The 24796-nt window shown below is 52.5% G+C and overlaps 1 protein-coding gene across 2 annotated transcripts; it reads right to left on the reverse strand.

Moving 5' to 3' along the window:
• Nucleotides 1–3043: 3043 nt before the first annotated feature.
• On the reverse strand, nucleotides 3044–24362 carry ZNF341 (zinc finger protein 341). Of its 2 annotated transcripts, XM_071759661.1 has the most exons (15): nucleotides 24312–24362; nucleotides 20231–20341; nucleotides 19058–19242; nucleotides 17783–17935; nucleotides 16899–17138; nucleotides 15348–15552; nucleotides 14231–14315; nucleotides 13105–13295; nucleotides 11994–12187; nucleotides 11070–11278; nucleotides 9621–9717; nucleotides 8022–8154; nucleotides 7018–7129; nucleotides 6143–6213; nucleotides 3044–4113 (listed from the first exon to the last, which is right to left on the reverse strand). In XM_071759661.1, exons 1-15 carry the CDS (start codon nucleotides 24340–24342, stop codon nucleotides 3599–3601), a joined length of 2532 nt encoding a protein of 843 aa, XP_071615762.1. In that variant the 5' UTR covers nucleotides 24343–24362; the 3' UTR covers nucleotides 3044–3598. The 2 variants fall into 2 exon arrangements, with proteins under 2 accessions (XP_071615762.1, XP_071615763.1); XM_071759662.1 differs by lacking the exons at nucleotides 19058–19242; nucleotides 20231–20341; nucleotides 24312–24362 and having other exon boundaries at nucleotides 16899–17133; nucleotides 17783–17898.
• Between the last annotated feature and the right edge of the window lie 434 nt (nucleotides 24363–24796).

The following is a 24796-nucleotide window of genomic DNA, read 5'->3' on the forward strand; positions in this document are numbered from 1 at the left end:
GCAGAGTCCAGAGCCCATCAACAACAAAAAAATCAAGTTGTACCCCGGCCTGGTACCAACCCTTACTGCAAACTCTTGATTTTCATTTCTTTGTGCTCAACCTCTGTCATCTGTAAACGTCACAAATGCACACACACAGCCTAGCTCCACTCATGGTGCTGGTGTGAAAAAAAAAAGTTAATAAATAGTGGGCTCAGCCCACAGTAATGTTTACCAATGGAAATCACCCTGGAAAATTTGTCACTGAGCAGGACTAGTTAGTGCTCTGTGAAACCAGCCTGCCACATCCACTCCAAATGGCAAAGAGGAAAGATGAACCAAAACAGCTCTTCCTCAGCAAGAGAAGTTTTTCATGCCCCCAGCAAACAGGAAGAACACTGGGCAGTGCAATTAAAGACAGATTCCTCACTGAGGGGTGAGGCAGGGGGTCAGTGACAAAGCTGGATTCCTGCCTCATTCCTCCTGGTTCACATCAGGGCAGAGACAGCAGACAAGAAAAAACCCAACTAAGGCTGAGAGGAGCCACTCCCAGGGCAGGAAAACCCCATCCCAGCTGATGAGATGGGAGGCTAAAGGGCAAAAGGGGAAGCAGAGCTTTTACCCGCACTTTTCTTCCTCTCATGTAAACATCTGCTGTCAAAAGTGGATGCAGAGCACACAGAACTTTGTTATGATCCAGTATCATCTCCTGGGGGATGGCTCTGGCCCTGGGGCACTTGAGGGAACTTCCAGAAAATACCAAGATGCTTCTGACTGTTTTTTTAAATAAAAGGTTGGTACCCTGGGCGCAGGATGGAACCAGTTCTGTGGAAAGCTGCTGGGATCAAATCAGCAACCTGAGCAGCTTGGATCTGCCTGGGCCCAGGCTGCAGCTGCACAGTGGGCAGAGAAACAAAGGGGGTAGAACTCTGGGTAGAATTCTTCCTTTCTGGCCAGCCAGAATGAAGAGCTTGCAGACATCTCAGCTGGCTCCAGGTTTGCAGAAAGGGATTCTGGTCTGGCCTGCTGTGGTGATCACCTTCCCTGCACAGCTTGTCCCCACCTCACTCCTGGTGTCTCAGTGACAAAATATTGTCTCCTAACTAGATTTTCATTCCCATGACATTTCCTTCCATGGCAAAATCTAATGTGCAGGCAGTTGGGCTACAGAGGAGAGAGGGTTTTTTTGTTGTTAAGTAACTGCATTTTTTTTTTTAACTTTCCACAGAAAGGGCAGTGAGGCTGCAGGAGAAGCTCTGCAGGTGGTCCAGTGCACCAGCCCAGCTGGGAAGAAGGGGACGGGGGCCACCATCCTTTCCTCTGCCAGTGCCCCCAGGGCTGCAGCATCCATCAGGCAGGTGTAGGACTCCTGTTCACAGCTCTCCCAAAGGCAGAAGCTGCACAATCAGCCAGCCCAGGCTGGCTGTTATGTTCTGCTCCCCATAATCACTCTGAGGCTGACTCCAGGAGGACAGTCATTGCACTCAAGATCAAACTTGCTGAGACTTGTTTGGGTTCAGCACCAGCACGCAGCAAACATGTATCAAACAGCACAGCACCTTTCAGCCCCTGTGTCCCACAGCCACACACCAGGCTGTTTTCTGTCTCTGCTTCCACTCTTTGACTTACCCTCAGCACTGTGTGAAGATGGAAATGGCTTCCAGCATCTCACTGAGCTGGGCTGGCCCTGTGCAGGGCTGTTGAAAAGCAGGGGCCAGAGAGAGCAGGCCAGGCCTGCAGACAGTGCCCCTGAGCTGGAGGAGTGCTGCACACACACTGCTGTGTCTCAGAACAGACACAACTGCAGTGCCACAGACCACATAATGACACCCTGTGGTGTGGATACACAGGGAGGAGGAGAGAATTATATTTAGCAAACTATTTCCTGATCCTGTGCCTCTCCTGTCAGAGCTAAGTATTTATAAAACAAGAATTCTGGGCAAATAAACTCTAAAGCAGACAAGACATCTCATGGAAGCACAGAGACATGTGAGTAGGAAGGGCCATCAGGAGGTCCCCAGCCCAGCCACCTCCTCCCAAGCCCCCTCAGAGCAGGATGTTCTGCTAAATTTGAAGGATCACCAGGCACTGAGATCTCACAGCCTCCTCCCTTTGACCACCCCTTGTGCAGAAATTGCTTCTCTTGATACTGAGGCAGAAGTTGCCATGTTGGTGCTGTATCCTTGGCGGCATCAGGAGAAGTGTGGCCAGCAGGTCGAGGGGAGGGATTCTCCCCCTTTCCTGAGACCCCACCTGGAGTCCTGCATCCAGTTCTGGAGCCCCTGGTACAGGAGGGACATGGAGGTGCTGACTGCGTCCTGAGAAGGGACACGAGGATGCTCAGAGGGCTGGAGCAGCTCTGCTGAGAAGACACTGAGAGAGTTGGGGTTGTTCAGTCTGGAAAGGAGAAGGCTCTGAGGAGACCTCATTGTGACCTTCAGTGTCTGAAGCGGCTACAGGAAAGCTGGGGAGGGACTTTTGGGATGTCATTAGTGACAGGACATGGAGGATGGATTCAAACCAGAGGAGGGGAGATTGAGATTGGAAGTTAGGAAGAAGTTCTTCCTCATGAGGGTGGTGAGACCCTGGCACAGGTTGCCCAGAGAGGTGGTGGGAGCCCCATCCATCCCTGGAAGTTTTTAAGGCCAGGCTGGATGGGGCTCTGCGTAACCTGATCAGAGGTGTCCCTGCCCATGGCAGGGGGGTTGGAACTGCATGAACTTAAAGGTCCCTCCCAGCCCTGAAAATTGTATGTTCCAACACATCCCCATTGCCTCCCATCCCTGTGCACCTCTGAGCCATCTGACTCCACACCAGGTATGTAAGCAGCCTGCAGTACCCACTCCACAGACCGAGGACAGGTGACTTCACCCAGCACTTTGTGTCCCCTGCTGTACACAGGTGTCATGTTTAACTGTGCCCAGGACTGACTTGTTATCTGTAAGGCACCTGGAGCTCCTTGGATAGGGGTTAAAAGCATGGAAAAAACCCAAACACTGTGGAGGGAACAGAAGCCAGGGAGAAAAGCCAACACATGGACATGCTCCCAGCCACAGAGTCCACATGAGGCCCATGGTGTTTATAACACATGTAGTACAGACAAGGTGATCTTTCTAGTAAGAGAGAAAAAGAGGAGAAAAAAGTCTGTCAGGGTATTTCTGAATGGTATTCCCAAAGGATCTCAGGATGAACTTGCTTCCACTAGGAAGGATCAATTGTTTGCTCTCGGAGAGGACACCCAAATACTGGGCAATACAGCTTTTAGACCAGAAAAACCACAGATGGGACAGGCTGTGATTTGCAAAGCCACCCGATTTCAGCAGCTCTCTGGCAGCTTTGCTCCTTCTCTTACCCTGATTCAGGGATCTTTGTCTTCCTTGCCCGAGGCTGAGCAGTGATGCAGAGAGACAAGAAACAGCAGAGCCATTCTCTTCAGTGCCTTGTAACCCGTGGTGGCTTCCGAGCAGTCCTCTGCCCAAGGAAGTGGAGAAAGCCACACTCTCCCATATCCATCTCCCTCCCCATGAGAGCTTTGGTCTTTTTTCACCAGGATCAGTTTCAGCACGGAGTCTGACAGCCCCAGCAGCAGCCCTCAGCCACACAGTGGCTCTACACATCCTCACTCTGAGGTCTGGATGTAAACAGGCACAGCCAGCATAGTGCAGGGCCCATCCGAGCCAGCCTGCAGTTCTGCCAGGGCCAGGCTGGATGCCATGGTGTTGGGCTGCACAGGAACCACCAGGTCCGGGTCAGCACCTCCAGACCCCCCCACCACGATGGAGAGGACGGCATCCGACTCCTGGAAGGTTTCCTTGTCGGGGCTGCCTGGGGGGGGGCTCTCCCCAGCACCTCCATCTTTCAGCTCCTCCAGCCCCAGCGGGGCGGGGAGGGCAAAGCCTGCCTTGCGTCCCCGTGCCACCCTTTTCTTCTGGGGCTTCCTGAGCTGCAGGTCCTTGTCCTTGGGAGAGCCCAGCCGGCACTTGTGGTCCCTCATGTACTTGTGCCGGGTGAAGCCCTTGCTGCAGGTGGCGCAGCGGTACTTGTAGTTGCCGGTGTGGCAGCGCTGGTGCTCCACCATGTGGGCTCTGCGGCTGAAGGATTTGTTGCAGTACTGGCACTTGTGGATCTTCATCCCTGCGGAGCAGCAGAGGTGTCGTGGATAGACATTGAAAAGAGAGAAAAATCGCCTCTTTCTTCAGCAACCCCCTTCCCCCCCCTCCCTTCCTCCCTCCCTCCCCCGGCACCCAGGTTCTGTTTACACTGTTTAAAATGGACCAAACTTATTTCCACCAGCAAAATCTCATCTACAGACACACTCACACACACCTCACACACACACACCTCACAGTCACAGACACACACCTCACACACACACACCTCACACAGACACACCTCACACAGTCACACACAGACACACACACCTCACACACATAGACACACACCTCACACACACACACCTCACACACCTCACACAGTCACACACAGACACACACCTCACACACACACACCTCACACACACACACCTCACACACACACCCCCCTTTGTCAGCAGTAAGAAGATAAAATGCTAACGATACTGATACTGATGGCCACCAGACAGTAACATAAATTAGCAGCAAATACGAGAATTCCAGGAAACCTGAATAAAAAGGGAAGGCCTGTGTTTACCAATTTGCAACCTCTGGCAATAATTGATGAAAAGAATAAAAAACTCAGAGGAAAAGGGGAAAAAATGAGGAGAGTGAAAAGAAGCGAGAGAAGCCAAGAGGAAGCAGCACCCAACCAAGGAGCAGCAGAGCATCAGTGACTTCAAAGAGACAGTTTCCTGCAGAGACTTTCTTTGGAGGGTGAAAAAAACCTTCTAATTGTTCTCTTTTCTTTTTTAATAGCCCTTTCCATGGGTGATTAATTTGTTCAAAAATCTGTTTTCTCTGTTTCTCTCCCACTATTACCTCCTTCCTAAAAACACCTATCAACCTGGTGTCATTTTCCCTGATTAAACCATTGTAATTCCTTCAAACCATAAACCTGGTTACTTTTGCAGTATGTAGGACATGCATGCACAGCAGCTAATATTTCCTCAGAAACAAAATATAAAATATTAATAATTAATATGGATCATGACGAGAGAAAGAGCTCAATTACAGACCCTGCACCATAAGGCAGGAGAATCTGTACCTCCCCTTCCAAGATGTCCCCTGAGGAAAGGGAGGAGACCCTGTGCCAGGCAAGCCTGATGGCTGCACCCTGAATGTCTGTGTTTACCAAGGGCTGAAACAACAGTTCTTGCCTCAAGAACTTGAGGATTTCAGAGGATTAAAATATCACAAAAAAAAAAAAAAGTCAGGTAGTTGCGATGAAAATGCAAAACAATCTTAAACTCTGATTTATTTTTTTTCAAGTGTATTTGGTAAGTTAAAACAAAAAATTCCCTTTCTTTTTTTTCCTTAGCGTTTGAAGCCAGTCACCCATTGCACTGCCAGCACAGGTCCATCTGATCACACTCTGCAGGGCTTTGGACATGACAGGAATGACTTTCAGTTTTACCCCAAGAGACAGAAGTCAGAACATTTCCCAGGGCATAAGAAATTATTTGTCTATATTGGGAGTGGGAGCATAATTTTTGGAACACAGAGAGAAGGGAATCAAATCCTAAGATCTCCTTTTGTATGTGGGATGGTATTAAGGAGGAGTGGACAGAGCACTTTGGATTTTCATTTGACAGCAAACCCAGCTCTGCTTTCTGTCTTGCCAGCAGGCCCTGCCTGTAGATTTATACTGCTTTAGAAAACTGACCAAAGCTTAGAGCAGTGCGTGCAGGCTCACTTCAACAGACCTGCAGCAACAGATAAAAAATGTAAAACTAAGAAACAATATCAAGAATTTAGGCCTATATCTGGAAAACACTATCACATATGCTGGAAAATTCTCCCACAGGACACTACCCAGTAACTGTGTCAGCTCAGCAGTGGGCAGAGAGGCACCACGGGGAAAGGACCTGTGAGGAACATCCTGCACCTCTGGTGTATAAAGGAGAAGCAGTTTCAGAGTTTGCCATCCTTCCTTCACAGGATTACTCCTTCTGTAAGTGCTCCTGCAGCCCCCAGGGAATTCCAGGCATGGCATTCCCAACCACTAGCAGCACAGGCAGGGCTGCACTTACCTGAATGGGACAGGATGTGAGCCTTCAGCTTGTCTGGCCTGTTGAACTCCTTATTGCAGCCAGTGTGGCTCCTGTAACAACAAATGCTGGTGAGCAGCAGGGATCAACTGAGGATTGATTTATAAACAGACCCTGGACCATAAAGATCCACAACCCTTCTCAGCAGCACCCAGACAGGTCCCTTAGGGCAGCCTCAGCAAAAGCTCCCTGGTTTCAGTCCTTCTGGAGAGGGACAAGGAACAACCAGGCTGTCACAGGGACACGTAGCTGCTGCCAGACTGCACATGGTCTGTGCCTCCTAAGAATGCTCCTAAAAGCAGCAGGTTCAGGACCCCAGCTGGAGACAGAAATGCTTTGGAAGGAGCTACAAAGGGGTTGGAACAGGGAGAAGCTAGTCAGCCTTGGCTATCTCAGAAGGCCTGTGGCTGTGCCATAGATTTGGGAATGCCTCTCATAAACCTGGGTTTGTCTGGCTTGTACAGCAGCTCCTACTTTGCCAAGTGCTTTTCAAGGCATTTGGGGACAACCCATCCTTCAGGCAACCCCATGCTTTGTGGTCAGTAATACCCCTTCTTTTCTCCAGTGCTCCCCAGCTGCAGCCCCCCACACAAGCCTCCCATGAAGAATGCATTATTTTACAGACGAGCTGAGATGAAATTATGTGGCATCACAGGAAGTCAGTGACAAAGAACTGGGACTTCTGTGCTCCCAGTTTAACAGCACACAGCATTCCTGCCTCCCCTAAAAGCACTGGATTGGCAGAGTAAAGATGCCATGTGTGTCCCCTAGGGAACCTGCAGAAGACATTCCTTCTATCCAAACCCCACCCCAGCCCTATTAGGACAAGCCGTCACCACGGGGACAACACTACATACGAGAAGGGACATTTATATTTCTTAAAAGGCTCATGGATCAGCATGTGTCTCTTGAGCTTGTCCTTCCGATTGAAAGCTGCATCACACACTGAGCACTTAAAGGGCTTTTCACCTGGATAAGAAAAAGAGATCAAGAGTCAGGGACAATCCAGTCACACAGCTCTGCTCTAGTCACACTCAGGATTCACTCTGGCAGCAGTGCCACTCTTTACTTCTCTATAATCTTCTCCAAGGTTTCCTACCCTGCTTGCTGGGGGAAGGGGTGGGTGCAGGAAGGACACAGAGCAGGTCCAGAGGAGGGCTTTAAAAATGATCTGGAACACCTGAGTGGAAAATTGCTGGAACTCCTCTCCTAGGAAGAGAGGCTGAGGGAGCTGGGGGTGTTCAGCCTGGAGAAGAGGAGGCTCTGGGGAGACCTCACAGTGACCTTCCAGTGTCTGAAGGGGCTCCAGGAAGGCTGAGAGGGACTGTGTGCAAGGGCCTGGAGTGATGGGCTGAGGGGCAATGGATTTAAATTAGAGAAAAACAGATCTGGATTGGATGTGAAGAACAAGTTCTGTGCTATGAGGGCAGTGGAACAATGGCACAGGGTGCCCAGGGAGGGGGTTGAGGCATCATCCCTGGAGATGTTCAAGGTGAGGCTTGAGGAGGCTCTAAGCACCCTGATCTGGGTGAGAGTGTCCCTGATACCGCAGGGCTTGGACTGGGGGACCTTGAGAGGTCCCTTCCAACTCAAATTATTCTATGATTCCATAATTCCATGCAATCCACACTGTATGCTGCTCCTGCTCTCTGGAGACAACTTCCTGAGCTTCTGCAGCCACCTGGGGAAACCACTCCTAACCAGTGCAGTACTGGGCATGAGGCTGAACCCAAACCCCCTGTTCCCACAAATATGGAAAACTTTCTCACTCTGGTTATCAGGAAAACAGCCAGGGCACTGCAGAGCACAGCAGGGGCTGTGACACAGGGACAGTGAGCAGTGTGGTGCTGGGGGGCCATACCCGAGTGGATGTGGGCGTGCAGCTTGAGGTAGTGCTCTCGGCGGAAGAACTTCTTGCAGATCTGGCACTTGAATTTGCTGCCCCCCCCGTGCGTGGGAATGTGTCGGCGCAGGTACCTCTCACAGGGGAACACCTGTGAACATACCAAACCCAGGCTGAGAGCCAGCACCACGCAGGGGACAGCACTCTCTGTAGAGAAGCCACCAGAAGCTCCTGGTGGCAGCTTTCTTGGAAAGGATGCACTGAGGAAATCTTTAGTTTGCATAAGGGAAATACAGATAGGACTTCAAAACAAACAAAAAAACCCAAATAAACCTAAAACCACCTCCTTAAGAAACACATAAGCTGAAACCATGCTGCTAAATTTTGTAACACCATGCTGCTGGGGACCAGCACCCAAGAGGGATGCCCACCAGAACTCCCACCCAGTAGGGTGGGCTGGGTAAGGAGCCTCCGTAGTTTCTACCTTCCCACAGTGTTAACTTCAGTTTGTGCTTCCCAATCATCTGTCACCACCCCTTCATGGTCTTTATAAAACCAGTAAGAAAGGTTCCTTTGGCTAAAGGGGATAACCAAGCTAAGGAAATTCCTAATGAGGATGCTGCAGTCACTCATCTGAGGGAGCACAGCAGAGCCAGGAGTTTTGGTGCCCAGGACTGTGCTCTCAAATCTCCAGAAAACAGCAACACAAGAACACAAAAAGAAGTAAAAAATATTTCTGCAGATAATGAGCTTTCCAACCCCTATGCTGCATGCTGAAAGGCCCACCCAGGCTCAGAAGGGCATCTGTCACCTGGTGGAGAAGTGGAGAGGACACAGGTGAAGAGAGATGGGCTACTAACCATGGCAGGAGAGCACTTCCCCTTTCTGAGCTACCTCAGTACAGAGTGGTTACTCCTTTGAGATTGTCCCTGTTCCCCACTGCAGGATTTTCCTTTTTATAAACAGAGGAGCAAGGGTCCAAATTTTAAGTGTGGATTTCAAAAAATTATTTATTAGAATTCAAATCCCACAAAATTCTGTCCCTCAAACAGGGCTGTGCTGAAGAGAATACTTCCAGCCAAAACCTACCCAGGCCAGTCACATCAGCTTTATCTTTGCCCAGGACACAGAGAGCTCATCCAAAAGAGGGGAACAAGGGGGAACCCAGAGGCTTCTGCTGCAGCAGGAGAAGAGGACAGCAATGGAGGTGTTCAAACTCCCCCAGGACCTAGAGCTTCTCTTCCTCAACCTTCCAGTCACAGGTGTGGTGGGACAAAGGCACTGCCACCCAAACCAACTTTACTCCTCCTGATACGCTTGCTTTTAAGAAATACAGACAAAGTGTGCAGTCCTGGGTTGCCATAGGAGCAAGGGAGCTCCCCTGCCAAATTCTGTTCAGCAAACAGGACCTGGGAGAAAAGGCAGCACTGTGGGGAGGAACATGCTGTGTGTGAGAGGCCAGGGGAGCAATCACCTCTGGCTCTGAGAAGCACCCCACGAGCCTTCCAGCCTGTACTGAGATAGGAAGGGAGAGGAAAGGGAGCTGAGGGCTGTCCCCAGAGCCCTACCTAGGTGCCTGGCACTGTGGAGGCAGTGGTCACCCACCCACTCACCCACCTTCTGGCAGTGAGGGCAGGGAAAGTTGTGTGTTGCTGTCTGCAGATGGTGCTCCAGGGCCTCAGGGGTGGAGTACTTACTGACACACTTCACACACCTGAATGTGGAGAGAAAGGACAGAGCCTGTGAGCAAGGACACCACCAGCAGACCCCAGCAGGGTTGCACCAGCCACCTCCCAGGTTGAATTTTGTCAGTAACACCACCACCACCACCACCCCCCAGGTGCTCTGAAACCTCAGACACCTCACATGGCCACATCACACTCACACATGGCACCTTCATGATGGGCAGATGCTGGGAAACTGGGTGGAGAAGCCTTCAGATTGCCAATGCCCTTCCACACAGACACTCGTGGGAGCTCCTAGGGACCTGTCCACATATTCCACATTGCTTCCTCATGGAGACAAGCTCTCAGTAACAACTCTGTCTCAGTTAAAACACCTCCTTCCATCTTCACAGCACAAAGACAGCTGGGCAGCTCCCCAGTTACTGCCCAGCAGCAACATGACCCATGGCTAGGACTACCAAAGCTTTGGCTTATGCCACACCCTCTCTCACACCAGCTGGGCCCCCTCCATCTCACAGGCCTGTTCTTACACCTCCTGGCAGTATTTCTGCCAGAGACCCCTCCCAAAGTTGACTGATACAGACAGTGGCGACCATGGGCAGAATATGGAGACACTCACACTGTGCATCTGCTGTGAAACCCCTTTTCCTCAGATCAGACTTCAACCTCCTCATACATAAGCAGGGCTCTCACCTCAAGGATTCCCACTAGCAAGCTCCAGGATGGAGCTCCACAATGCAAAGATAACTAGGAATTATGGTCTATGCAAGAAGTAGCAGACTATTCATTCCATGAAGCTTCCAGGTGGCTTCAGTACCCTCTGGGCTTCCGACTCCTCCTGGATGCCTCTACAGGCATTTCAAAAGCTCCAGGGAGCTCTTTGCAGAACTCTTCACCTTTTCCCTCTATACTAGTAGAAAGGTTTTCCCAGGTAAAAAACCCCTTTGCAGCAAAAGAACAGGAGAAATAACTCTTTTTACCTGAGCACAGCTTCTCCAGCCTGCAATCCCTTTGCTCTGGGTATTTCAGCATCACAGAAACCAGGCAGGAAAGGGGCTTCCCTGGGTTCCCTGGGGCTTCCCAGTGCAGGTTCAGCTGTGCCTATCTCATTCTTGACTGGTGATAGCATGACGTGCAGTGGCAGGATCATCCCACATGACTGATCCCAGCTTTTCAATATTTTTCTGAAAGATTCCTTGCATTCAAAGTGCTTTGCCCTAGCAGCCTGGTGGAGGGGCCCCCCCTTTTCGTACTGGGGTGCCCAAAAGAACTGCAGAATACATGGTCCTCTCTTCCCTCTGGTGTCCCCCCCACTCTCAGCCAAACACACTCTGCACCCACTCACTCCTACAAGCCTTGTGAGCACTGATTGCTACTGTACTTGTACACTGCCACGTCCTTCTTGGGGCTTTGCTGGGGCAGCAGGCTGTGGGAGTACTGGTGGACACCCAGCTCATAGAGGGAGGGGAAATCCTTGCTGCAGAGGTGGCAGCGATAACTCAGCTCCTCCTGGTGGCTCTTGATATGCTCCAGGAAGGACTCCAGCTTCTGGAAGGTCTGAGCACAGGTCTTTACCACACACTTGTATACCTGAGTGAAGAAGGGAGAGTGACTGGAGCAGCACACATGGAAACAACCAGGGAAAATCCTCTGTCAACAGAGTGACCTTGACCCACTGTGCTGGAGAACAGCTGGGCTGATACCACCAACAAAGCAGCACTGGAGTTTCCAGAGCATCCCACCATGCCACGCAGTCAGGGCACAGCAGAAACCCTGCCCTGCACTGCAGCAGGACAAAATGTGGTGGTAAAACATCCCCCTCCTCTGCTGCCTTCCTCAGAGGATGAGTCTGTAAAGAACAGTGCAGAGCAGTTCAGCATCAAAATGTGGCTGACAGCTTGAGGTGCAGCAGAACCTGCAGGGAGTTGAAAGTTCTGCAAATGCAGAATGTCAGGGCAGTTCTCTAAGGCAGAAGGGGGGAGGAAGGGGTGTTGGTATGAGCACCTGAAACCACTTGAGTGGGTGAGACCACAACACCCCAGAAGTGACAGCCCCACGACCTGACACATACACTAAAAACTTTGGACTTTGCTTCCTCTCTGGCCACCCAAACTTGCTTGGCTGACTTCTCACACAGCAGAGTTTCTCAAAGACACTCAAAGCACACAGCTGCAGCCAGACAGCATTCAGAGACATGAGCTGCCTGCAGAGCACTGGCAGCTTTACAGAGCAAGAGGCTCAGGACAGGCACTATATGAAGCCCACCCCAATCTCATCACTGACACAGAGCACCCTCTGTCCCTACCTGCTCATTCTTGTGCTGTGTCATGTGTGATTTGAGCTGGAAATAGGTGTTGAATTTGCTGGGGCAGAATTGGCACTGGTAAGAGCTATCAATCAAGACAACCTGCTTGGCTTCCAGTTTGCCTGTCTCACTCTCCTCCAAGGGGCTCAAGTCTTGGGGTGGTTCTGAAGGATTCCTTGCAGGTTGTGTCAAACCTGGAGAAAGGGAGAGAGAAAGTCACAGACTGCCACAAGACAGCTCCGAAAGCTGTCGTGCAAGAGCCACACTGCTGGAACACACCATGCCTGGATCTGGGACCAGTCCCCTTCCTATCAAAGACAGATTCTTTAAATCAGAGGAATCTCAGTCTCTAACAGGGTAGTTTTAAGTTTGTTTACAGATCATCAAGGTCTCTGACTACTCTATTTTCCTCTCCTTGACCCATTCTCTTTTTCCAGGGACCTAATTGTGCTCTGTGGAGCTGTCAGCAGGGCAGGTCCCAAGCCAGGGAACCAGAGCCAGATCAGCTCCTATCTCTGGCAGAAGTCAGGACAGATCCAGATAGTAGCCCTCAGCCCATGATGCCTGCATGGAGCAGCTCCACTGGGGCCTTGTCCCATGACATTGTCACAGTGTGCCCTCCCCTCCCACCAGCTGAAAAAATGTCCAGACACAGTCTGCCAGCAAGGAGCTTTTTGTCTGCCTCAAGTTATTTTCAGTTGGCCACCAGGGCCAGACCCAGCCCAGGCATGACTTCACATTGCAGACAAGCCAGAGCACCAGGCCAGGCTGAGCTGGTCTGGGCACTAGAGCAGAGCTGCTGAGTCTGCCTCGTGTTGCCAAACCTGCACCTGCCAGGGAGGGACAAGGGAGAAGAAGCCTCCCCCTGTCCATGTGCACAGACTGGCACAGAGCTTGGAGCCACTGTCTCCACCAGCACCTTAATCCACTGTGCCTGGGGGTCCCCAGGGATGCACCTGCCAGCTGGAGTCCAGAAACTACAACTTCCTGCTCTGGTGGGTGCTGTGAAACCCCACAGGAGGACTGCAAACAGCACACACAGCTCCTGCCTGCCCTGCTCCCCTCCCTCTGCTGAGGTACAGAAACTGCTGATTCCTCCCAGGCAGCAAACCTGTGTTCTCCTCCTCCTCTGTCTGGTTGGGATTCAAGGCCATGACCTGCACGGTGATGGAGTTTCGGGAGATGGTGCAGCCCAGCCCTGGAGGCCACACTTTATGGGTCTGCATGTGCTTCTTCACATTGGACTTCTGGGCAAAGGCTCGGCCACACACAATGCACTGGAAGGGCTTCTCTCCTGTGTGACTGAAGGCAGAAGCACCAGATCAGCAGCTGGCAGAGAGGTGAGGTGGCATTCTGCTGGGCACATCAGCACCTGGACCAGCCAAATGAGGGCCCTCAGGCCTCATTAACCCATGGAAGTGGATTGTGAGAAGCTTGGGGAAATATTCCTGGTGCACACACAAAACACTTGTGGTCAGGGGATAGCAAGAGATCAAAAGAAGAACAGAAAGAGGACTTTCACTGTCAGGGTTTCCACACAGAGCTCAGGGACACAGCCCCAGTCATCCCTCCCTCCCATTACAGATGTCTCTTTTAGCTTGCAGCCCCCTGATCTCCCTGAATTTGCTCTCCCCTTGCACAACAGGAACATCTTTCTACCCTCCCCTTCTCCTGCAGGAGAAAAGGCAGCCTCTAACACATGGAGCAAGTGAGGTGAAGGGTCCAGGCTGGGAAGGGGAGTGAAAGCTCTGGTTCCTTCTGACCTGTCTTCTCTCTGGCAGACTCTGCTGGGGGATACTCTGCAGATTTCAGCTGCCTCCTGCCAGAGAAGAGCTCTCTAATGAGAGCTCCCTATATTGACACAGCTTAGTTTACTAACACCAGCAAACACAAAGGCTGCAGCTTGGTAGGGAGAGAGAGTAGAGGAAAAAGTAGGGACAAACAGTGGAGATGGCACTGCACCAATAACCAGGTGACAACAGGTTTGCCTTTCAAGGTCTCATCAGGGAGGGAAAGAAGACACCAGTCCCAGCACATAATCAGCAAGAAGATTGCATCCGTGATGCACCATCTCCACTGGGGAGAAGGTGTCCTGGTGGAAGGGGGCTGAAGGATGACCCCCCAGCACAGCACAGATTCTATGACATGACAAACACAAGGTCTACCGGGCTGGGCAACCTCCCTCAGAGGGGCTGTGATCACCTCCCTCCACCCCAGCCACTCTGCTGTGTCCTTACCTCCTGATGTGCTGCTGCAGGTCAAAGTTCTTGGTAAAGGCCTTGTTACAGTAAGTGCATTTCAGCTTGGGGGACTTGGTTTTGCCTGCAAGAATCAAGAATACACCCAGGAATGAGATCACATGGCACAGCCCTGTGCCCCTGTGCCACAGGGCCCTCATCCCATAACATCTCTATTCAGGACCAAGAGTAAATAAAGGGTTTATGGAAGGCTAAGATCTGCCTGGCCAGATCTTATGGGCACAAACACGTATTTAATGTAGCCTGAGCCAACTCCAGAAGTACCGAGGAGAGCAGCAGTAGAGTGGGCAGGGCATCCCCTTCAGGAAGGCTCCAGGGCCCCTTCCAGCTGTGCTACAAAGCACCTCCTTTAAAAGCACATTGGGCAATGGGAAAAGACACAGGGTGAGTGAGAGGAAGGGCCCCAGTTATGTGTCTCTCCTATGAACTCACCAAGGTCAGTCATCAGCCAGAGCACATGCTTATTTCTCCCATCCAGAAGATCAGTCAGTCACATCTTCTATCTAATATGATGGGGTATAAAGCAATGGAAAACAGCAGAACTGTGGGATGTTCTAGGAAATTCTGGACTGGGAGCTGCAGCCTGCATGATCATTCACACCTCTGTAAATAATGTTAAAGCCCAGCATCTGCATGGTGCTCACTCCACAGACCTGGCCTTCCCAGGGTGAAGGGCACAAGGCTTTTCTCCACCTCACACCTGGGACCTCCCTTGTCCCTCAGCTCAGTGTGCTCCCCTCACTCCAGCAATGGGCAGGGTCCTCCATCCCTATCCTGCCTCACCTGGGGGCAAGAGTGTTTCCTTCAGTGGCATTGGAACACGTGGCAGGGACAGGTCTGCTGAGCCTTTGGGGAGGTCTTCAGGGCCAGGCCACAGCTAGCCCACCAGCCCTGTGGCTAGGCAGTCTTCCCTGGGCTAAACCACTTTACTTTGCAGGATCTCTGCACCTCAGGTGTGATCCAACCACATGCAGCTCCACAGACTGAGCACAAGACTGAGCACCAGTTTTGCAGAGCATCCCCCTCTGGAGCTGCCTGTGCAGCCAGAGCCACCCTAGTCCCCATGGTGGTGTTCAGGGCAGTGCAGGGCACCCACCTTCCTGCAGCCCCTGCAGCCCACTCTCATTTTTGCAGCGCCGACTTTTGGCAGCAGAGGAAGAATCAAAACCACCCACAGCAGCTCCTCCTGTGCTGGTCAAGGGTGTGGGAGTGCTGGTGCTCTTGGCCTTGAATACCTGCTTCCCAGGGCTGTACACAGGAGGAGAAGGGAACACAGGGCTCTCCACACACTGGCTGGGTACCTGCAAGAGTGCAGTTTATCAGAGAAAAAAAAGTTTGGTACCTGGAGTCGTGCTGTGTCCTTGCCCTGCATCTCCAGCAACACTTCTCCCAGCAAGCCATCAGCCTCACTGAATTCCCTCTCTCCTGCCAAACTGGATCAAATTTCTGGTTCACTAGTCCAACACTGTGTCTCTAACTAAAACTAACACTTTGCACAGTGTGAAACCCTCCTGCTGAACATCAGAAAGTATCCAGGATTTATTACAGCAGCAAGAGGACAGCAAAGAAACACTGAAAGAGCCATCAAGCCTCTCACACCTGAAAGAGTTTCTCATCCCTCTGGAGCAGGTTACTGGAATGATCTCGCTGACCCTGTGGGTTTACACGAGCCCTGAGGGAGAGGGACCACCAAGTCCCTGCTGCCTGTCCTGGCAGAACTGCAGAAGGGAGGAAAGTACAGGAAAACTCCAGGTGGATTTTTACATCAGCACCAACACTAAAAAAGGATACTTAGAGAAAAAGACTTAAGAGGCATCAACCTGGGGTGAAATATTTGAGGGTGCTTCTGCAGTCCACCCCAATAAATTAACAGAGCACTAGGTATTCAATATCCCCACCCATGTCTGACCACTGGCATTGCCAAGATCAGATGTCAGCTAAAAAGCCAAGGCCAACAAACCTCTGTTTCTGTTGTGAAGGCTGTGCAGGCTGCCAACAGCTGACCAGCCACTAAATCCCACCCTGCCTGTCCAGGAGAAGTTGCCTTGTCCAGCTCACTGATATTTAGATTGAATGTTTCTCTTTAAGCCTGCTGTGCACATGGCAGTGCTCTGCACCCTCTGGGAGGTGAGCCACTCACCTCAGCTCCCTCTCACTCCCAACACCTGCAGGTATCCCTCAACCACAGCAGGCAGTCAGGTCTCCTAAGCCCTCCATCCCTCATTTCTCCTGCTTTGAGAACTTCCATCATCTTGCTGACACCCTTCTGTTCAGTACCTTCTCCCAGAAGAAATATTCATTGTCAGATAACCTAATGCATCTTCCCAGCCTCTAATTCTGCACTAGAAGAGGGTATTTTTGGATTAAACATAAGAAATTTTTTACAGTGAGGGTGGTGAAGCACTGGCTCAGGTTGCCCAGAGAGGTGGGAGATGGAAACATTCCAGGTTAGGTTAGGTTGGATAGGGCTCTGAGCAACCTGATCGAGTTGAAGATGTCCCTGCTCACTGCAGGGGGCTTGGACTGGTTGACCTTTAAAGCTGTTTTCCAACCCAAACTATTCTGTGATCCTGTCACTTCCAGCCCAGATGACTCCCAAGCAGCCTTGCTGGTTAGCCAAGCCCCTGCAGACAGCCCCTGGCCTTACCTCCATGGGTGGATAGGGTGGCATCCCCAAAGTCTGGATCCCCACCGTGCTGTTTGCTGCCATGGGAGCAGGAGCACTGTACACCTCCACCACACCACTGCTGCCAGTGCTGGGCTGCCCTGGAGCCCCCATGCTCGGGGGGGGAGGTGGGGGAGGCTGAGGAGGGGGTGGTGGTGGCTGGGGTGGAGGTGGAGGGGGCTGGGAGAGGTAGCCAGCCCCAGCGTGCATACTCAAACTGCTCTAAAACCAAGAAAAGGGGAGAGACAGACAGACAAGATGTTGAAATTGCAGCAGTGAGGAGCTGGAGGGGCTGCTCCCTCCCACACATTTCCAGTCCCAGTTCAAACCAGAACCCGCAGGAACAGCAGCAATGTCCTGACACAAGGCAGCACTGTCCAACAGCCTGGTCTGACCAGACTGTGCTGCCCTGCAGAGGGTTGGCATGACCTGCCCAAAGACACTGTCTCCCCCACAGCCAAGCACTCAAAGCCCCAGTGCATTTTTTTTTTGCTTTGTTTTTAAAGCTTTTGGTCCTTCTGGTTACAAAAAAGATTTTCAGAGCAGGGAGCATGTACACAGCCTGGCCAGCTCCAGAGAGAGCCCAAAACAACATCCCAGGAGGAGAGGAATCCACAGAACAAACTGACAAGGCCTCTGGAAGCCAACAGGGGCTAAAAGAGAAGCTGGAGAGACCACATCACAAAAATTTGGGCATCCAGCAACAAGGACACCAGGAGAGAGAAGGCCCTAGAGCTAACCTGTCGTTTACCCATCACTCCTTCCCAAGCCTGGCTGTCACACTGTAAAGGTGCCCAGGACTCAGCACCAAAGCAGATGTCTGAAGGACCCTCCTGCCACACAGCAGGACCTCCCGGGCCCCTTACCTGAGCTGGGGGCTGAACTGTTGGCACTGGCTGGTCCAAGGATGTAAAAGCAGACATGGCAGACATCAACACCTCATCGCTGACCAAGATGTTCCCCTGCACCAGGGTCTGGATCAAAGGAGACGGGGGAACAGTGATGTATGTAGAGATTTGCTGAAAGAACACAAAGATGCATTGTTGGCCAGCAGCAGGATGAAATAAATCAGAGATGATGAAACTGCTTTTTGCTGAGCCTCAGAGTCTCTGATTTCACTGCCTCCAGTGAGCCACAATAATTATCTGCAGCTTCCTGCTGAGTCCAGGATAGTTCTGAGCCATAACAATAAGGCAGCTCCAGAAATGTGCTTCAGAAAAGGAGTATAAAAATATCACAGTAGTTTCAGAAAGTGGCTACTGGTTATTATTCAAATCAGGGGTTATTAAACAAGATTTGCAAGACAAACTGTTCACAGACAAGTTCAGGCCTTTCTTGGGTACTTTCTCCAGCCAGGGAAGGCAGAGAACTGAGGGAGGTTGCTCTGGCTGCAGCTGATGACCGGCAGCTTCACCTCTTCAGAATAGGGTTGGACCACAAGAAAGGAGGGAGGCTGTCTGGTTCTATGTGTGGAAATAACTTGTGTTTGCAGCCCTGGGCAGCACCATCCACAGGCACTAAGTTAGCTTGAAAAAAAAACCAGCTGGTTTGGAAGTACTTTGAAAACCCCCATGTTTGCAGGCACAGTAGATGTCATGAAAAAGGGATTCCCTCCTGAGAAGTCTGTTGGGGGAGTTACTCCAGAGAGCTCCTCTCTTAGCACTCCTCACACATTATATGGGCTCAACTGCAGGAGACTGAGAAGAGGGTCAGAGGAACCAGGCTGCCAGACTTTGCCCTCCTCATTGTCCATGAGCCAGACCACAGCCCTGGGGACAGTGAGAGCCATTCTACCCTCAATACCCCAGAGCCTGCACCCAGGCACAGGGCCAGCCTGCCAGGCTGTGACACTGGGGATCTCCAGTAGGACCAGTCTGGGTATAGCTCAGACCCAGTATGAAAGCTCTCCTGTCTTGAAAAAAGCCCATCAGATCCTTGTGCTGAAGGACACTGCACTGCAGAGGATCAGACAGCTTTAAACATGAGGTCATAAGCCAAAAGGACCACATCTGAGGTTCCCAGAGGAGAGGTCAGTCATGAGATGAGGTATCACTGGATCTCACAAAGCATCACCCCAAGGTGCCCCCCACTCCCAAACCCACAGGGACAGAGCAGCAGAGCTTCTGCCTGCAGCACAGTACCTGCCGGCTGGCGCCTGGAGCCTGCTGCACAGAGGTGGAGGGGGTGTACACACTGTTGGTGGACAGAGAGACTGTGGAGAGGGAAGGGGCACTGCCCTGGCACTGCTCTCTCTTGTGGGTCATGAAGGCAGGCAGCGAGTTGAACTGCTTCTTACACTTCCCACAGAGGAACACATCTTCGTCATCTGCAATTAAGGGGACAGGATCACTGCTCCAGACCTTCTGCATTCCCCAGTGCTACACCTGACAACCACAGCCACAGGGAAAAAACATACCCCTTTTGGATCTCAGCATCTCTAGGACACCATCATCAGATCAGCTGCAAGGGCCGAACCCTCCCTCCTCCCCAACCCTCAAAGCTCAATGCTACTGAGCCCATCTCAGCCCTGCTCCCACGTACAAAACTTGACATTTCCCTGCAGCAATCTGAAATATGCTGCCTGTCTTCTCATCCCAAAGACATGAATAATGAACCCAACTTTGCTCCTGCTGCACCCTCAGCTTTTAGTCAAGACTGCTTCTTCCAAAGTGCCTGTGTTATGCCAGCTGTGTCAGATCTTACTACTGAGGTTGCACAAAGGAAGAGAAGTCACCCAGATCAGGGCACAGAGAAGATGGCAGCTTATGTCCAGAAGCCACCCCTCAACAAGACTGCTGATCTTTGGTGCCTCTGCTTGGTGTTGGAAGCAGAAAAAAGTTACCCCATTAGTATGTCCTAGGTGAAATTTGCAGGGTAAGCAAACCACCATTTGGCACTTGATCAGGCTGTACCTCCTCCCTGATTCCCAGCCTGGGGCAGAATGTTTCTGGGGACACAGAATATAACTCCTTCAGGGGATAACTCAGTGTCCACCCAGCATGTCCTGGTCAAGCACCAGTTTCCATATTCATGCACAGAAGAGATATATCAGTGAGAAGCACAGGCAGCCACAGGGAGAGCAGCTGCTGCTTCCTTTTTTTGTATCTTTACTGTAAAGGCAGGGTCCTGTCTATTGCCATGACCGACTCTGTTCCCTTCCTCCTGCTCTGCCTCCTCCTGCCAGAGGCTCACAACACTTGCAGCAGTGCCTGACACCTACAACCACTCTGCTGCTGTCCTGACAGTCGTGACAGTACCCTGTGGGACGAGACCTGCAGCCCCTGCCCCTCTCTCCCAGAGCTGCCAGGACTCACCCATCGACTGGATGGCAGTGGAGGGATTGACATTTTGAGCAGATGGATCTGTCACACCTCCTTGACCATCCAGTAAGGACTGCACAGCCAGCACCGTCTGATTATCCATTCCTGGAGGGAGACAGAAGCAGGGATGGTAAATCAAGCACAGCCAACCAGAGAACTCAGGCACCAGGAGCTCACTCACAGTTCGTGGAGGAAAGCTGCTTGTCAGCTACTGCTGCCCCTGAGCCACCCTTCTCACCCCCCTCTGCTTCAGAGCATTAAGTAGAGCACCACAGTAACATTCCCCTGACTCTGCACACTCCTTTCACACGAGAAGGAAGGGAAGAAGGGCAAGGAAAACTGAGTTAAGACTTGGCTTCAGGCATCTGCTGCAGAGAGGAAGGATGGTTGTGAACATATGAACACATTATGGTGTGATAAGAGCTCAGGAGCTCCGGGATGTCACGGACTGGACAAGGGAGCAGCCTGAGGGGTGTCCCTGGGGTCCTGGTGTGATACAGCCCAGCCCAGTCACTGAGCTTGCTGAAGACAATCTCTGGTGTGCAGCAGCTCTGTCTCAGCTGCAGTGTCAGGAATGTCTCCCTCTTTTCAAGATCAGCATCCCCAGATCTGATCAGACACATGGCTACGAGCTGCAGGACAATTCAGATACAGCTTAAAGAAGGAAATATTAAGCATAGGCCCCTGGAAGAGGTTCTTGAGGGGGATCTGTTAAGCCACTAGCTGCCAGCCTGGTCCTGGGACATGCAGGAGAGCTGGACTGTGGCTCCTTCCACTCCCAGCTCCTCTGTGGGCACCTCTCACACAGGATCTGCTGTGTGCTCTCTCATTCCCACTTCCCCTGGGACTCCACAAGAGCACACACCCCCAGACAGATTTGTTGTCAGAATCAGCTCACTTGCTTTGGCACAAATATTTTTCACTACACCCAAAATGTTCCAAAATATTCCAGATAAATACCGGGGATGGGGACTGCTCATCTAGGGAGACAACCTGGCCAGCAGCATACAAACTCGTGGATGAAGTCAGACATACTCTCTCTTTTTAGAAATTAGATGTAAAGACATGTAGAACAATTGGATTATGGAAAAAAATGGTGAAAAGGGGCGATTTTTCTTTGCCACTCCTCCCTATCTTTCCTTTATGAAAAGGAACCCACAAATAAAACAAATGGCATGCCAGGGTATTATGGGAGCCTTGTGGATTAAGGGAGAAAAGAAAGGTAGGGGGGTTTCTAGGTTGCTTTCCACTTTTCTTCAAGATCTTTACAAACCAAAACCATAAAGCTCTGAACTCAGAATTATGCAATGCAATAAAATCTATTGGTCTGATCATACCCAAGCAGTGGGATGAGGATGGTTCCTGAGAAGAGCTCCAGGAAGGGCAGTGAAATGCCATAACAGGTCACAGTATGAGGGAAAGCACAGCAGAAGCAACCAACCTCATCTTCCTGTTCCATGTTCCCCATCTCACTTTAAAATTTCTCCTGGGACATGGTCTTCCCAAAGGATGTGGAGCACCCCTATAACCCATGGCATTTTAAAGCCGCAAAATTACCATCATGCCCATGGAGACCCTTTCACATAAATCACAGGGAGGCACAGTTGAAGCTGCAGGTCCAGTTCTGCCAGCCTTGGCTCCTGTGGAGATGCAGCCAGAGGACAGCCCCACCAGTGGAACACCACTGGAGCACTCCTGGGTGGACCTTCTCATCCTGACCCAAGCCCTGCCTTAAACTATGCCTGCTCTCCTACAAACAACCTCCTGGTCAACCACACAGGCAGCGCTGTGAGGTCTTGTTGGCACATTTGTACCAGAGTGAAAAGGAGCAGCTGTTCTTCAGCAGAAGTAAGATAGCAGGACCCAAAAGAAAAAGGGGGGATGAAAAATTCAGGTTTAGTGTAATAGAAGGATAATTAGGAAGAGCTTGCATCAAGGCTGCCACTCGTGATATGCCTGTCACAGGAATGCTGGGTTTCCTTCTGACCTGCAGCCAGATCTTCCACGTAAAAAAGCCAGATGATTGCCTCATTCCTGCAAGCAGGAAGAAGCTTGAGGAGGCTTCACCTGAAGACAGGTGGAAACGACACAGCAGCATTGTTGGTGTTGCACTCAGCCTTCTGCTGGAGAAAAGTGGCTCAGGACAAGAGAAACACATTGCTCTTCATTTATTTGGCATTTCACTCAAATGCAACAGAGTCTCTGCAACCTCACAAAGTAAATGCATACCACCGCTCTTAACACAGAGGGAAATCACCACATCCAAGGTTCAGTAACCCATGAAGTCAAGCAGGCAAAGTTATGTAGCTACATGGATGTCATTTACAGCCATCCATGGATTCCAGAAGAAAGCTCTGGATTGACCTTGCACTGATTAGAGCCAGCACCAGCCTGCAGGATGTTCTTCACAGTCTTAAAACCTAAAAACAACAACAAAAAAAGCCCTCTCTGCTGGCAGCAGCAGGCTTTCCCCAGAGCCTGACCAAAAAAAGATGATTCAGGGAAACCAGGATAAATGTGCAGGACTACTCATTCGTGCTTTATTTTTGTCCCTTTCAAATGTCTCTCGGTTTAGAGAGGAAAATAAGACTGTCTGTTTCACCCAGGGGCTATTTTTCCCTTGTACCCTGAATTCCACACATCTTGTGTCTTTTTTTTCCTACCAACATGAGCAACAGGTGTGGTAGTGATGGGTGAAGATGCCCACAGCACCAGCTGAGGACAGGGCTGCTCTCAGCAGAGTGCCACTTGTAATCAAATCAACCAGACAAAGCAAACCAGCTCAGCTCCTAAAAGCTGCCAGTTACTGTGGGCTTAAAAAAATAAAATTTGCTAAAATGTTTTGCTCTTCTGAAACCCACACACTGAGGAGCTGACTGCAAAGAGGAGCTCGGGAACTCCGATTATACACAGAGTGCTGGGAAATGCACCTGGTAAAACAGAGAAAAACATTTCTTTGCTCGGCTGTCCCTGCTGGGAGGTGCTGTTTGCAGAGCACCAGGTGCAAAGCCTTTCAGTGAGTGCTGTCCCCCCACGCAAAGGAAAACCCGTGTGGAATCCACCGTATAGGAAAATAAACACCTCGTGCAATATTTTTTCCCAGTGGCTGACCCTGAGCTCACTGTGAGACTGACACAGCTCAGCACATCCAAGAACCCCCCCCTGGGATGGCACCTGCCTGCGGCACGCACTGTCCCAGCGCTACATGGAGACAAAAAACACCTCAGGATCCGCTCGGTCACACCGGGAGAGGGGGCAGAACCCACCCAGGGACCACCCCCGGGGGGCAGGTGGGGAGTGGGGCACATCGGAGGGGTGGCAGCGTGAGCCTGGGGTGTGGGGAGGATGAGGAGAGCCCAGGAAAAAGGCCATGGGACAGGGAAGCGATGGGGAGACCCATGGAGGGGGCAGGGTGACCACGGGGTGTCCTAAGGTGCAGAGGGGAAGGGAGGTGATGGGGTGCCCAGGGATGGGGGGCACAGGAGCAGTGTGACAATAGGGTGCCCAGGGCACACGGGTAGAGGGGTGATGGGGTGTGCCATGTCGGGGGGCAGAGGGGAAGGGAGGTGACGGGGTGCCCCGGGGTGGGAAGCAGTGGTGTGCCCAGGGATGGGGCGCTCCAGCGCAGGGAAGCGATGCGGTTCCCCGGGGCCCCGAGCTCGGGGCTAACGGGGCTGCCCGGTGCACCGGACACTGGGGACGTGCGGTGCGGGGCTCCCGGACAGCAGGGCGCGGCGGTACCGGGCCGGGCCGGGCGGTGCCGGGGGTCGGCAGGGACGCCGGTGGTGCCGGGGGGGATCCCGCTGCCGCCCCGCCCCCGCTGTTCGCACCGCCCGCCTGCCCCGGGGCCGCGCCGGTGCGCGCTGCCGCCGCGGGGGCGGCCAAGGGGGAGCGGGACGCGGCCCCTCGGTGCCGCGAATCCCCCGCACCGGGCTGGGCCGGGCCAGACCCGGCGGAGCGGCTCCGCCGCAGCCCCTGACCCGCTCGGCAGCGGCAGCACGGAGCGGCGAGGCCGGGCGGAGGGGAGGAGGGAGACAACAGAAAGGCGGCCCCGCTGTCGGGACGGCCCCGTTACCTTCCAGCGCCTCGAAGATCGCCTGCGCCATCTTGGAGCCGCGGCGGCCGCGACCCGCAGGGTGAGCGGGCACCGGGAGCAGCGCCGCCGCCAGGGGGCGCTCGCCGGCCGTCGCGGGGCCCGGGGGGGGCGGTCCCGGGGGGGACACTCGGTGCTCTGGGTACCGGAGTGCGCGGTGGGGCCTGGCGGGGAGATGGGTTTAACTTGGGCGGCGGCGGAGCGGCGCCTCGTGGGCCCGCGGAGGACGGGCTCCGTCGAGAAGCGGGGCAGCAGCCCGGCGGCAGCACCTGCCCCGCTCGGCGTGCCCAAATGACACCTGCGAGGTCCGGCAGAGCCCCCGCCCTGCGCCTCTGCCGCGGGAGGGCCTGGCCGCCGGCTCCATCACCCACACGGGACCGGGCCGGGCCGGGCCGGGGCGCCCCACGGGGCCGAGAGCGGCGAGCAGCGCCCTGCGCCGCAGGGATGGGCGGGACGCTCCGCTCGCC

This window comes from Heliangelus exortis, chromosome 16 (assembly GCF_036169615.1).
Source record: "Heliangelus exortis chromosome 16, bHelExo1.hap1, whole genome shotgun sequence".
Lineage (NCBI taxonomy): Eukaryota > Metazoa > Chordata > Aves > Apodiformes > Trochilidae > Heliangelus > Heliangelus exortis.